Raw genomic sequence first — 15186 nt, 5'->3', positions numbered from 1 at the left:
ACACTAGGGGCGGATTTCAGCAAAAGAGCAGCTTTGAAAATAGAACAAATAGCAAGTCTTGTAGCAAAAATGTGAAGCGTTATCATTGTGGCAAGGAATGGCACTACAAACAGGATTGTTTTCAATCAAAGAAAGAAAAAGGCAAAAGTAAAAACACCAAAGATAACAAGGCTAAGAAAAAGGACAGTCAACCTTCAAAGAAAAGCAGTGTGAAAATAGAGGAGGTAAATGTAGTCACTCATGAGAATGATAGTGATGGTATGTACTTCTTGCTTCTTCTTTAAGTGCACATGTATTGATTGCTGATTTTGATGATGACATTTACACTTGGATACTTGATTTAGATGCGATTTTTCATGTTGCACCACATCATGAGTGGTTTGTTGACTACAATGGTGGTGCATGTGGTATTGTTCACTTGGGGGATAACTACAGGTATTGGCAGTGTGAAATTGGAATTTCGACATGGCTTTGTGTTTATTTTGCATAATGTGAGGCATGCACCTTAGCTCAAGAAGAGCTTGATAAGCACATGGCAGCTAGATGACGAGGGCTATCACACCACCTTTGGGAATAGCAAATGGGAAATTCAAGGGCTCTTGTATTGTTACCAAGGGCTCCAAAAGTGATACTTTGTATCCTTTGGATGTATATAGCGTGCGTGACCATGTAGTCGCCAAAACCGAGTAGCCAAGTGTTTCTTTGTGGCATAGCTGATCGAGACATATGAGTCAAACTGGAATGAAAGTGCTTTTTCGTTTGGGTTATTTGCCCTCTTTGAGATATGTTGATTTTGAACAATGTGATCATTGTATTTATGATAAGCATGCTCAAACGTTGCATAAAAAATCTATTTCTTTAGAGTCTTTACCCTCAGAGTTGGCACATTTAGATATATGTCAGATGCGAGGGTTATCTCTAGGGGGAAAGAAGTATTTCATTACCTTTGTTAATGATGCCATACACAAAGTATGGGTTTATCCAATCCGTCGTAAAGACGAGGCCTTGGATAAATTTAAATTTTTTTTAGCACTTGTCGAAAATCAAACCAACAAGATATTAAATTGTCTATGCTGTGACAATGGTGGGGAATATCTATCCAAAGCCTTTCAGGACTTTTGTGATAGCATAGGGATTAAAAGGGAGCTCATCGCCCCTCACAATCCATTCCAAAATGGTGTTGCAAAGCGTATGAACATGACCATTTAAGACATGTTCCGTACAATGTTGTCACATGCTGCCTTACCTTATGGATTTTGGGCAAAGGTTGTTATGACAACCGTACACTTGATTAATTGATCAACAAACAGGTCTTTGGGGGGGGGGGATTCCTCAAGAAGCGTGGTCGGGTAAGCCACCTTCATATGCTAACTTGAGAGTGTTTGGCTGTGAGGTATTGGCTATGAGGCATTTGTGCATATTTGCAAGGAAGAATATAGTAAACTTGAGCCAAAGTCCAATAAATGTATTTTCCTAGGATATGGTGATGAGTGTAAAATGGGATATAGGTTATGGGATCGCGAAAAAATGAAAATTGTACGCAACAATGATGTTATCTTCCAAGAAGATCATATGTACAAATAGCTTGAAAAGACCAATGAAGTTAGAAGGGTTGTATTTCGGGAGGATATACCGATAGGACAACGAAGAATGCTTGCTAGATAGCAACAAATACTTGCTATAAATGGCCCTGAAAATGCAAGGAGTGATATGAAAATGATCAGCAAGATATTGTCCATGATGTACCATAATTTCAGCAAGAATAGATGCCTTTTGGAACAACCAAAACCAGCTGTACAATATGGTGAGTGTGCAGAACAACAGCTGTGAATGTAGATTTGTAGGTTGAACAGCCAACAAATCTTGATCATTAGGTTCGTAGGTCGACCTGAATGCAACGATAGCTAACTAGATTTGTTTTTGGTGTCAATTTTGGCTGATTATGTTATGTTGACAGACTGTGGTGAGCCGTCATACTTCAAGGAAGCAATGAACAGAAAAGATAGCAAGAAATGGCATAAGGCTATGCTGTTAGAGATGGAATCTCTCTTAAATAATTGCGCTTGGGATTTAGTGTGTTTGCCTAAAGTGCAAAAAGTGCTACCATGCAAATGGGTTTACAAAATGAAAGTCACTTTTGGTTCTTTGCCAAGGTACAAGGCATGACTGGTTACTAAAGGGTACAAGTAAGAATATGGAATTGATTTTGATGAAATTTTTCTCATGTAGTCAAAATAACTACTTTGTGAACTATTTTGGGCTTGGTTGCATTTGAAGATATGGAACTTAGATAGATGGATGTAAAAATAGCTTTCTTACATGGTGATCCGCATGAGGAGATCTATATGCAGTAGGTTGAGGGTTTTGTTGCAAAGGGAAAAGAGCATATGGTATGTAAACTCAACAAGAGTTTGTATGGACTAAAATAGGCACTAGGAAAATGGTATCATAAATTTGATACATTTATGCAATCTCAGGGATTGCATAGATCTCAAGTTGATCACTGCTTATACACCAAAAAGGTAGCCTTCTTCTCTTCGTTTTGTATGTGGATGGCATGTTGATTACAGATAGGGATGTTCATGCTTGAGACTCCTTGAAACAAAGCCTACATAGTAGCTTTGATATGAAGGATCTTGGTGAGGCCAATCATACTCTTGGTATGTGTATACTCAAGGACAGATCGTAGGGTCTTCTCTATCTATCAGAGTAGGAGTATGTTACTAAGGTTTTGTAGCGTTTCAATATGGAAGGGGGGAAAGCCATTGGTGTGTTGTTGCCTCCATATGTGAAACTTAGTGTAGATGACAGTCCTCCATTTGATGATGGAAAGGTTGAGATGGCCAAGATTCCTTATGCTTCAGTTGTTGGTAGGTTGATGTATGCTATGGTTGCTATACGTTCTGACATTGTATTTGTGGTGGGAGTGCTTTGCAGGTACATGGCATATCGTGGCAAAAAGCATTGGGAAGTAGTGAAGGGTATCATGAGATACCTTAAGGACACAAAGGACTTGTGTATTTGCTTTGGGAAGTAGAAGTTATGGGTTTTTGGCTTCACAGATGCAGACTATGCTGGTCATCCTGACTGTAGGAAGTCTACTTCAGGATATGTGTTCATGTTCACAGGAGGAGCAGTCTCTTGATATCCAAGCTGCAAAAGGGTGTTGCATCGTCTACTACAGAGGTAAAGTATGTGGCTGCCACTAAGGCATGCAAGGAGGCTTTATGGCTTTCACGTCTGGTGAGAGAGCTCGACATGACAGAGGTTCCTATTCTCCACTGTGATAGTTAGAGTGCTATCATGCTAGCATGGAATCCTGTCCTTCATGCCAAGACAAAACACATACAAGTGAAGTATCGTTTTCTTAGGGATGTACTTGACAGCAAGAGTATTGAGCTTGTCAAGGTACATATTGATGATAACCCTGTAGACCTTCTCACGAATCTTTGTGGGGAGGGCTTCAATAAAAGATATGAGCGGTTATAAGTCAGAAGGAGAAGAAGTTTATATATTGTGACCTCTGTGATGGGCAGTTAATGAGTCATTGAAAAACTTGAGATAGCCATCACACTGTCTTCTATTATCATTATGGCTTTACAACTATTGATGTACTTAGCCTCATTGCTTTTATTTGCATGCTACTGATACGGTCTGTATTGTGATGGGAGTAGTTGCACATGATATAGTTGCAAAAAAAGAGATAAGGTAGAAGTACAAAATGTGATGCTTAGTATGGCAGCTTGAGAGAAAGACCCGTTTGATGTGAATGGGATGTTATGTGCCTGTTTGTATAGGTTGAGTTTTCATGCAGGTAAATCTTAAGCTATAGGGTACATTATAATTGTTCAATGTAAGGCACACACCTAAGATTACCATTATGTTATGAAAAGATTGATTACATGAATCTCCAGCACAACCAACAGCTCTGAAGCAGTGCAGCACCTCCTCCTGAGTTAATGCTAGTATCATACTAGTTTCAATTGGTGAAACAGCCAAAAGCTGGGACTTTAGAAAAGAATCTCAACTCACTTTAAGGCCCTTGCATATTTACCTTCAAAAGAGATTAAATCTCCCTCTTGTCTTTATGTCATTGGAGATCATCATACCTACCTCATATTAATAGAATTGTTTCCAAGTTTTGTCATTTTCCTTGCATCTTCCCGTTTCCTCACTGTTATTTCAAATATATGCACGTGAGCAATGTCAAAAACTCTGATATTGAAACTACTGATCGTGCAGGTGCAAATGGCCTTACTGGGAGGGAGTGGAAACATCTCTTCCCCAAAGTGACATCTCGGCTCAGTCAAGATGCCAATGTAGAGCGTCTTCTGATTCAGACCAAAAGTTGGATTGTTTTCATCTTATCAGTCAGTAGGACATTAACAAGCAAGGATGAAGAGCTTTACTTAAATTAAGCTCCTTACTTTTGTGGAAATGAAAAAGAAAGACAAACTTGTGGCATGCATGTTTGTTGTTTAGGGTTGGCTTTTGTCTCTATTTTTTCACGTAAGTCTGGCAGACTATTGTAACATCAGTTTAGAACAAATATGAAAGAAAGGCATGCATTGTCAACCAGTCTTGAAGAGAAAAAAGGAAAAGCAGCAGCAAAACCTGCAGGTTATGTGCTCTGGGGCTTCCCAGCTAATCACCAATGCATACTACACTGATCTGGCTGCTCCCCTGACTCATAAACAAGTTGCACCTTCAATGTCCAGGGCTAGTCCTCTCAAATTCTGTAATAAAACAGATAATACAGCCTGCAAATGAAGTCCTGCTGCCTCCAAGCACTAACAAACAATGAAATGGTTACCATGCCTAGAGCTAGGGCGAGTAGAATTAATGTGTTTTTAAATTAGAAATGTTATACGGAATATGTTTAAAATGTTGTGTGTAAAATTCATCTCTCACCTTTTGGTGAAACTCCTCCCCTCCAATTATTAGACAAGAGAGCCAGGCAAGAGCCAAGTTGTCATTGCTTCTATGCTCATATAACATAACTTGGGACACTCATCCTTGGTGACCCTACCAAATAGGGGAGGACTCGAGTTGCATCAATAAGCCAATACTATTCAAAAGTACCATTTATACAGTTGATATTTGTATTCATTGTATAATGCTCTAATACCATGTTATAATTATATTCTATATAAGCCCCTCACTTTTTCAACCATTCTATTGTTCCAAAGCACTCAGCTAACCCTTTCTGATCTAACAGCATTTCCTACTTGCATTCTAGCACATATTGCTCCCGCAGTCCATGATACTCTAGTTTAAAGTTTACAGCCCACAATCTCTTTGGTTGTTTGCTTTCACAAGTCTCCTACAAATTGAACATGTGGATGATAAGCTTGTCAGCTTAAAATCAAAGATTCTGTATATTTTAGTTGCTCATGTAAGTACCTTGTACAATGTAGTATGGTAAAATGCCGATTTACTTCCATGACTCACCATTTCAAGGAAATGGAAAGAATGAAGACATGAGGCTGAATATGATAGTTATTCAAAGGTAAATTACACCCATATAAACATAAAAGAGAGTGAGGATCGAAGATGGGCCATCTCCCCCCCTTGAAGGAATTAAGCTTGTTAGTTATAATCACTTGAGAGTATCTCTCATTCTCATAAGATCATGCCAGAGGTATACACATGCATATATTAAGTATGCAATAAAAGAATTGATTTCTTTATAAAATGAGAGTAGGAAAAGAGGAAGAATTTGTCAGAGTGCAGTGAATGCAGAAGCGTATAGACAAGACTGGAAGACAATGAACATGAGAGAAGAGGGAGAGAGAAGAGAGACAGAAGAGTGCAAAAATCTGCAGTCAACATATGCTGAAATGAAGAAGGCTGATATACAAACGGGCTATTGAAACATCTCTTCAAATCGATCTCTCTCTTCACCGCTTGCAGACACAAGTGATGAAGGCAGGCAGGCAATAAGTAGCACGACTTAATGCCATAAAGAAATTAGGGTGGTCAAAAAGTTGGGCAACCAGTTCATAAATGTTACCGAGTGCTACCAAAAATAATAAAATAATTAGTGATCACCCTCCAGCTACCACATGGCATAATCGCTTGCTTGTCTAATGTCTAACCTTTTCGAGAAATGGTGACTCTATCTGGTGAATGTTGATAGTGTCCAAAATTGACATGAAAAATGTGTAACTCCACTTGAGAGAACTGGCTGCATCAATTGTAGCTTGAGAATGCTAGTCCAAGGGATGACTAATATCTAACACCCCCTCTTAAATCTTGGACGGAGCAGAAGGCTGAGGGATTTGGAGTGTTGTTGAAGATCTTGAGGAAGTGCCTTCATTAAACAAATATGTCAAGTTATTCTTTGTCTTGCAGTAAACCATATCAATAGTCTCATCCAAGATCTTTACTTGAATGAAATGATTTTGTTACGTTATTCTTTGACTTGCAGTAAACCATATCAATAGTCTCATCCAAGATCTTCTCTTGAATGAAATGATTCTATATCTCAATGTGTTGTGATCTAACATGAAACATAGGGTTCCGTGCCAAAGTAATGCAACTCTCATTGTCGCAATGAGGGGTTGTAGGACCTATGTGAGGGTAGCCAAGCTCTCCTAGTAACCTCTGTAGTCACATTGACTCACATGTGGTAGAAGATGCTGCTCTATACTTTGCTTTTGGGAAAGAAAGGGCAACTATGGGCTGCTTTTTGCTACTCCACGAGATAACATCTACACCCAAAGTAAAGCAATATTGTGTCGTTGACCTTCGTTGGGATCAATATCTCTGGCCCAATCTAAATCCATTCAGCTTGTGAGAACCAAAGCCAAATCTCGGGTACTTGCTGGATAATAAATGCCAATATCGGGGGTCCCCTTGAGGGATCACAAAATCCTGATAGCAATCTTCCAATGAACCACCTTGGTGTCATTCATGAAACCGGCCAGTAAACCTACAGGAAAGCACAAATTAACTCGAGTATTAAGAAGCCATATCAAGGACTCAATCAATTACTTGTAGTAGAAAGCATTTGCCACCGAGGGATTTGCATGGGCCATAGCCTTCTAGTTCGGATCCATAGGAGTAGAAATGACCTTATTGTCAAAAGATGACGTACCAGCGAGATAGTAGGGTTTGCGGGGAGGGACAAGGAGTGAACTCGGCAACCATGGGAAAGAGAAGAGAAGAGAAGAAACTCTGATGAATGTAATGATGAAGTTTTAAATCATGGAGTGAATGTGATACAAGGGAACAAGGGTGTCGTAGCACAAGGAAGATGATGAAGACAACCACGAACTACGAACCGCAATGTCCTCTTGAAGGGGTGTGAGGGTAGTGGAGAGACTGGAGAGAAGAGGTGATAGACTGAATGAATCAGTCGTAAGGAATGAATGAGAGTGTGGCCTATAAATAGGCATAGTCAATCTAGGATGGTGCCCCTTTTTGGGGCTGCAAACCCTAAATGCAAAATGTAGAAACACAAAAATGCTAACTGCGGGTGAAGGGTTTCTCAACATCCCCTCTCAGGCCCAAAAAGGGGAACAAGAGAAGAGTGAGGTGGAGATACAATGCTACATGCGGGAGAATGCTCATGCAATTGGTGCCACTTGGACAGTGTCCCTCATGGAAAAATTGTTCACTTGCCCAAGTGTCCTAGTACAAAGATGATGAAAGTATGTAATGCATAGGAGGAATGTCAGACTTTGTGTGGTGCTAAGAACCATAAGGATATGCTTGTACTTGATCTCAAGAGTTGGCTCCATGTTGACCAAGGGAAGAAGAAGATCCACCGTGTAATTTGAGAATACCACTTGAAAAGAGACCTTTGAAGATTTTAGGAGATAGGATGAGGTGTAGAACCCAAAACTCAACCTCCAGAGAGAAGCCACTAGCTCCGTGACTCCATGTTGGAAGGAATATGAAGGCCTCGTTACTAAGTCGTTGCAGAAGATCCAAGGGTCTCGAACTAAGTAGGTCCTCTAGATCCTGGGTATGAGTAGAGGAAATGACTCCTCAAAGGAGAGCCACTCCTCAAAAGTGAAAGATGGTGGTATGTGAAGAACTTCATGGCACATAGGGTCCCTCTTTGAATTGGAAGGAGTAGAAGTAGGAGCCCCCTCTGAAGCCGAAGAAGAATTGGAAGCCCCCTCTGAGGGCGAAGTAAGAAAATCCCCCCTTTAAATCCCAGTCTAAGAGAGAAAGGGAATCCAACCACTCATGGCTCATCGACTGCAAAGCATCTGATGACGAAGAAAGTGCTACCGGTCGTGCCGAAGAAGGTATCTAGGGCTTAGAAGAAGAAGTCGAAAAGCACCCAGAAGTGGCTTCTTGAGCGTGAGTGGAAGAGGGTGGAGAAGAAGGAGGCTTAGGATAAGCCAAGGGTGGGAAATAGTTGTGGGTTCTCAGGAGAGTGGACTGTGGAGGAGATATGGGCCGTGGAAGCCACTGTACCCGGAAGTGGGTAGGGAAAACCTCCTCGTAGTGGGGTGGTCTCCAAGAGGGCTTATCACCTCGTAAGGTCTTAGAGCCTCCATGTGCTTGAAAGGGCTTAGTACGCGTCAGGTGCAGCTTATTGCCTTGAGCATAATACTCTGATAGCCGATGCAGAATGAACTTTGTGGCCTAGAAAGGAGAGGTGGCACAAGGAGTGCTTGGTGGAAGACGCATATACTTCGGAGGGGTGGGGAGCAAAGGTCGATGTCGACAGTCTTTGGTGGGATGATCGTTCGTGCCGCAACAGGAACACCCAGTAGACTGGTCGTTTGTTGGTAAAGAAACCATGGATACCAGTGTGCCTTGCTGAAGAAGGAAGAGGTGGAAGAGGTCAGCCACGAACCATGGACTGCAATGTCTACCTCAAGGGGTGTGAGGGCAATGCAAAGCACGAACCGCAATGTCCGCCTCAAGGTGTGGGAGGGTAGTGGAAGGGCTGAAAGTGAACTGGTAGTGGGAGGAGGATGCTACCAGCAGTAAGAGGTTGCAATCAGTAGAAAAACGCAGGTGAGGAGAGAGAAAGACTAAAAACGCAGGCTGTAGGAGAGAGAAAGACTAAAAACGCAGGAAAAACCAGCAGCAACAGTTAGTATGCTGAAATCAGCTTCGAGTAGTGTGTGGTAGGCTGGAAACAGGCGGCAAACTGTTGTAGACAGCAATGGCTAGCTTGGACTGCGATGTCCTCCGGGTCTGGGGTGTGGGCAGCAAGTTGAAATACTTGAAATATGCAAAAACGAGATTGTTTTCTGAATGGAGAGTGATCAGCAATAGTTGCTTTGCTGTAAACAGTTGCAAACTGTGGGTGGAAGGCTGGAAACAAGCGCCAGACTGTAGATGACAGCAAGGGACAGTTGAGACTATGATGTTTTCTGCGAAAGGGGTGTGGGCAGCAAGCTTAAAACACCTGAAACCTGCAAAAACGAGATTTTGATGCAGTGGAAGAAGAAGAGAAGTGGATGCCGAATCCGCCACCGATCTTTGCCGTCACTAGAGTGGAGGATCTTTGCCGTTGTTTGAGCAGATTCGGGTCTGATACCATGTCAAAAGACGATGTACCAGCGAGACAATAGGGTTTGCGGGGAGGAACATGGAGTGAACTCGGCAACCATGGAGAAGAGAAGAGAAGAGAGAAGAAACTTTGATGAATGTAATGATGAAGTTTTGAATCAAGGAGTGAATGTGATACAAGGGAACAAGGGTGTCGTAGCACAAGGAAGATGATGAAGACAATCACGAACCACGAACTGCAATGTCCTCTTGAAGGGGTGTGAGGGTAGTAGAGAGGCTGGGAAGAGATGATAGACTAAATGAATTTGTCGTAAGGAATGAATGAGAGAGTGGCCTATAAATAGGCACAATTAGTTTAGGATGGTGCCCCTTTTTGGGGCTGCAAATCCTAAATGCAGAAACGCAAAAACGCAAACTGTACGTGAAGGATGAAGGGTTTCTCAACACTTACATCCCTCCATCTCAAATGTGGCCAAAATCTCTTACACATACCATTGTTGGGAGATGAAAATCCCCCTTGGAGTTTGCCAAATCTCATGACGTAAAAAGTAGAAATAGAGAAGGTCCATATCCATCATCTCAAATATCTTATGTAGTGCCTCCTTTGTCTGCTTGACCTTTTGGCCATGGTCACTTATCAAGATGAGATCATTTGCATAAAGCAAGAAGAACACATGCCCTTTAGATGAGGTGTGGATATACAATTGGGGATTGGAAGAGAAACATTGATATCCTAACTTTCCTTGGAGGAACGAGTCTATCTTCTCATCCCAAGCATGTGGAGTTTGTTTGAGATCATAAAGGGCCTTCTTCAACCTTTACACCTATACATCAAATGAGGAAAAGCAAAAAGGGTGCTCAACATAGATCTCCTTTTTAAATCACCATTAAGGAAGGCAGACTTCGCATCAAGTTGATAAACCGGCCATCTCTTGTGATTGGCTAAGACAAGAACGGCCCTAATGGCAGCCATCCGAGGTGTAGGTGCGAAGATATCATGGAAATCCAACCCTTGCCATTATGCGAAGCCCTTTGCAATGAGCTGCGCCTTGTGCTTATATAGAGTGCCATCATTATGATATTTAATCTTAAAGATCCATTTGACTACAATCACCATCCTTTGAACACACCGAGGCACAAGATCCGAAGTGCCATTCCACTCAATAGCATCCAGTTGCTTCTCCATAGTCTTCTTCCAATGTTGTGATTGCAAAGTTTCCTTCATGGAAGTGGGCTCTGTATCCTGCATGGCATGAGCCATTAAACAATAGTTAGTACAAACAAGCTTGGTGGAATGTGTTGCTACTCCTTTGGGACTCCCTCAATCCTTGAATCACGGAGTGTATCCCGAGCCAAATGAGGAGATGGCCGATACTTTACTGGCCGTTGTCTTTGTCGAAGTCTTTGGAAGATCCACTGGGGTCGACTCAATGGGTGGATTTGGTGGTGAAGCAATCTCCTCCTCCATTGAGGATGGAGCCTTAAGGGGTAGAGGCTCCAAAGGCATTGGAGTAGGTGCTCAAGTGTCACATGGATCTCCAGGAATGGGATGTCAAAAGATGACATACAAGCGAGACAGTAGGGTTTGCAGGGAGGAATACGGAGTGAACTCGGCAAACATGCATAAGAAAAGAGAAGAGAGAAGAAACTTTGATGAATGGAATGATGAAGATTTGAATCATGGAGTGAATGTGATACAAGGGAACAAGGGTGCTGCAGCACAAGGAAGATGATGAAGACAGCCACGGACCACGAACCACAATGTCCTCCTGAAGGGGTGTGAGGGCAGTGGAGAGGTTGGAGAGAAGAGGTGATGGACTGAATGAACCATCCGTGAGGAATGAATGAGAGAGTGGCCTATAAATAGGCACAGTCAATCTAGGATAGCGCCCCTTTTTGGGGCTGCAAACCCTAAACTCAAACCCTTAACGCAAAACACAGAAACGTAAAAAATGCAAACTGCGGATGAAGGATGAAGGGTTTATCAACACCCCCTCTCAAGCCCAAAAAAGGGAACAAGAGAAGAGTGAGGTGAAGATACAATGCTACATGTTGAAGAATGCTCATGCAGCAAGTGCCACTTGGATAGTGTCCCTCGTGGGGAAATTGTTTACTTGCCCAAGTGCCCTAGTACAAAGATGATGAAGACATGCAATGCATAGGAGGAATGCCGGATTTTGTGTGGTGTCAAGAACCATAAGGATATGCCCGTACTCAATTCCGGGAGGTGGCTCCATGTTGACCAATGGATGAAGAAGATCCATTTTGTAAACTAAGAATACCACCTAAAAAGAGACCTTTGAAGATAGTCAGGAGATTGGATGAGCTGTAGAAGTCGAAACTCAACCTCGGGAGAGAAGCCACTAGCTTCGTGATTGCATGTTGGAAGGAATACAAAGGCCTAGCCACCAAGTCGTTGTTGAAGACCCAAGGGCCCTGATCTAGGTAGATCCTCTAGATCCTGGGTATGAGTAGAGGAAATTACTGCTCAAAGGAGAGCCACTCCTCGAAAGTGAAAGATGGTGGAGTGTGAAAAACTTCATGGCACAGAGGGTTCATCTTTGAATCTGAAGGAGTAGAAGTAGGAGCTTCCTCTGAAGTCGAAGAAGAACTAGAAGCCCCCTCTGAGGGCAAAGTAAGAATATCCCCCTCTGAATCCCAATCTGAGAGAGAAAGGGAATCCGACCACTCATGGCTTACGGACTGCGAAGCATTTGATGACAAAGGAAGTGCTGACGGTCGTGCTGAAGAAGGTATTTGGGGCTCGGAAGAAGAAGCTGAAAAGCGCCTAGAAGTAGCCTCTTGAACCTAAGTGGAAGAGGGTGGGAAAGAAGGAGGCTCAGGATGAGCCAAGGGTGGGGCTCAGAATGAGCAAGAGGTAGGCAACAATTGCTGTCTCTCAGTGGAGCAGATTGGGTAGTTGAAGAAGAGGAAGGAGTGGAGCAGCCATTGTCTCTTGAGGAGTGGGCTGATGAGGAGACGGTATCAAACAATCATTGTCTCTTGATGGAGCGGAGTGCAGATTCGTAGGTTGTGGAAGCCACTGTACTTGAAAATAAGTGGGAGAAGACTGTCGCTGGCATTGTGACGATCTCCAGGAGGTCGTAGCGCCAATGGATCCTCCATGTGCTCGAAAGGACTTAGTGCGCATTGGATGCATCTTATTGGCTTGAGCATAGTACTCTAATAGCCGATGCAGAACGTTCTCTGTGGCCTAGAAGGGAGAGGTGGCACAAGGAGTGCCTGGTGGAAGAGGCATATACTCCGAGGGGGTGGGGAGCAAGGGTTGAAGTCAGCAAGCATCGGTGGTGTGTTCGGTGATGCCATAGTAGGAGTACCCAGTAGTTTGGTCATCTGTTGGTAAAGAAGCCATGGATACCAGTGTGCCTTATTGAAGAAGGAAGAGGTCAGCCACCATGAACCATGAACCACAATGTCCGCCTCAAGGGGTGTGAGGGCAGTGTAAAACACGAACCGTAATGTCTGTCTCAAGGGGTGGGAGGGCAGTGGAAGGGTTGGAAGTGAGCTGCCAGTGGGAGGAGGATGCGACTAGCAGTAAGAGGTTGCAATCAGTAGAAAAAAGCAAGTGAGGAAAGAGAAAGACTAAAAACGTAGGTGAGGAGAGAGAAAGACTAAAAACGTAGGTTGCAAGAGAGAGAAAGACTAAAAACGCATAAAAAAATAGTAGCAGTAGCAGTCGATATGCTGAAATCATTGGAGTGGAGAATCTTTGCCGCTGTTTGAGTAGATCCAACTCTGGTACCATGTTAAAAGATGACGTTGTAGTGAGACAATATGGTTTGCGGGGAGGAACTCGGCAAACATGGATAAGAGAAGAGAAGAGAGGAAACACTTTGATGGATGGAATGATGAAGATTTGAATCATGGAGTGAATGTGATACAAGGGAACAAGCGTACCATAGCACAAGGAAGATGATGAAGACAGCCACGGACCATGAATCACAATGTCCTCCTGAAGGGGTGTGAGGGCAGTGGAGAGGTTGGAGAGAAGAGGTGACGGACTGAATGAATCAGTTGTGAGGAATGAATGAGAGAGTGGCCTATAAATAGGCACAGTTAGTCTAGGATGGCGCCCCTTTTTGGGGTTGTAAACCCTAAACGTAAAACACAGAAATGCAAAAAACGCAATCTGCGGGTGAAGGGTTTCTCAACATGGGATGCTTAACATCCCTCTTTGTAGCTAGAAACTCCATGAATTGAACATCTTGACTCGTGTAGACCTCCACGAAAGTGAGATCATAAAGCTTGTATCCTTGGGACTATGAGCTATATCCCAGGAACACTTGTTTCTTGGAAGTTGGCTCAAACTTGTTCCTCTTCTTCGGGATGTAAACATAACATATGCATGACACTCGAACACTCAAAAATGAGAGACATCCGGCTTTTGATCAAATTAAGCCTTAGAAGGGGTCATACCAACCTCCCGATGTAGGGGATCAATTAAGGATGTGGATAGTGGTGGCCACTACTTTGGTCCATAGACATTGAGGTGTCTATTGATGCTCCATCATAGCCCATGCCACCTTAATCACATTGCGATTCTTTCACTCTAATATGCCATTCTCTTGAGGGGTATTTGTGTTGAAAAACTCTTGGTGAATGCTATGGTCTACACAAAAACGGGTTAGCTCTTGGGAGACAAACTCCCTGTCCTTGTCGCTTGTTGAAATGCAGGGACTTGATTTTCTTGCCACACCTGTTATCTTTGAAGATCAACCAATTCTTAAAATGGGAGTATGCTTTGGACTTCGGCTACAAGAAGTACGTCCATGTCATCTTGCTAAAATCATCAATAATTAGAATAAAATACAAACTCCCATTAAGGGATTCGGTTCGCATAGGTCCACATGAGTCTGTTGAAACAAGCTCCAAGGGCTCCTTAGCCCGTCATGAAGCCACTAGCTGACTACGAGCTACCTTCTAAAGGTACCCGTAGTTGAGATGGCCAAACCGAGCATGCTAAAGCTCAGTATGAGTTTGTGAAGAAAGGAGAGAATAAAAGCTAGAAGAAGATTGCAGCTTGTAGACTCCATTCTCCTAGTGTCCTATACAAAGAACTTGTCGAGACACTGTTAGAGATCATAGCCAGGCAGGCAGGCAGGCAGTCAGCTGCACAGTCGGACTGTGCAGTCGGACTGCCTGCAGCCCAGTCGGCTGCATTTAATGCAGCCCACCTGTCCTGTTTGCGCCCTGTTTTTCTGGCTATAAATAGCCGAAGATTTCCACAGTCTCCTACACTTCTCTGCTCGCAGATTGCAGACCGGTGACACGCGCAGATTCCGTCTCTGTTCGCAGATTTCAGACAGGAGACAGTGCAGACTGCAGCGGACTTCGAGGTGAACAGCAGGTTGCATCGTCGAGGTGGAGACACGCAGTCCAGCGCACTGCGCCCGTGTATATATCTGCATATCTTTGTATTCAGCACACTTTATACAGCAGATCTTCATCTTCCACTGTCTCTTTCTCTCTCTTCTCTCTCTGTGTTCTCTCTCTCTCAGTCCTACGCTTCCGCACCGCTGCACTCTGACATGGTATCAGAGCAGTGTTAGAGGGTTGACTGAGCGCAGAATCAACCTGAAGAGGAGTTTCCATCGCGACACAAATTTTCGTTTTTTTGCGTTTAAGGGCAGACAGGAGGGCTGCGCCTTGGAACAAGGCTGAAGCGAGTGTGGGCGCGCAGGA

General features: G+C 43.2%; 1 protein-coding gene across 4 annotated transcripts in view; it reads left to right on the top strand.

Moving 5' to 3' along the window:
* LCBK2 (Diacylglycerol kinase family protein) overlaps positions 1 to 15186 on the top strand; it is a 216327-nt gene that overhangs the window by 33625 nt on the left and 167516 nt on the right. For all 4 annotated transcript variants that reach the window (XM_087670321.1, XM_087670319.1, XM_087670323.1 and 1 more), the window contains one exon: positions 4243 to 4319. In XM_087670321.1, coding sequence (XP_087526447.1) covers positions 4243 to 4319 — 77 coding nt within the window. The remainder of the gene's footprint in view (positions 1 to 4242; positions 4320 to 15186) is intronic.

This window comes from Lygodium microphyllum, chromosome 28 (assembly GCF_053477565.2).
Source record: "Lygodium microphyllum isolate KBCC chromosome 28, Lygodium_microphyllum_v1.1.10, whole genome shotgun sequence".
Classification (NCBI taxonomy): Eukaryota; Viridiplantae; Streptophyta; class Polypodiopsida; order Schizaeales; family Lygodiaceae; genus Lygodium; species Lygodium microphyllum.
This window is presented reverse-complemented; position numbering and strand designations above follow the sequence as displayed.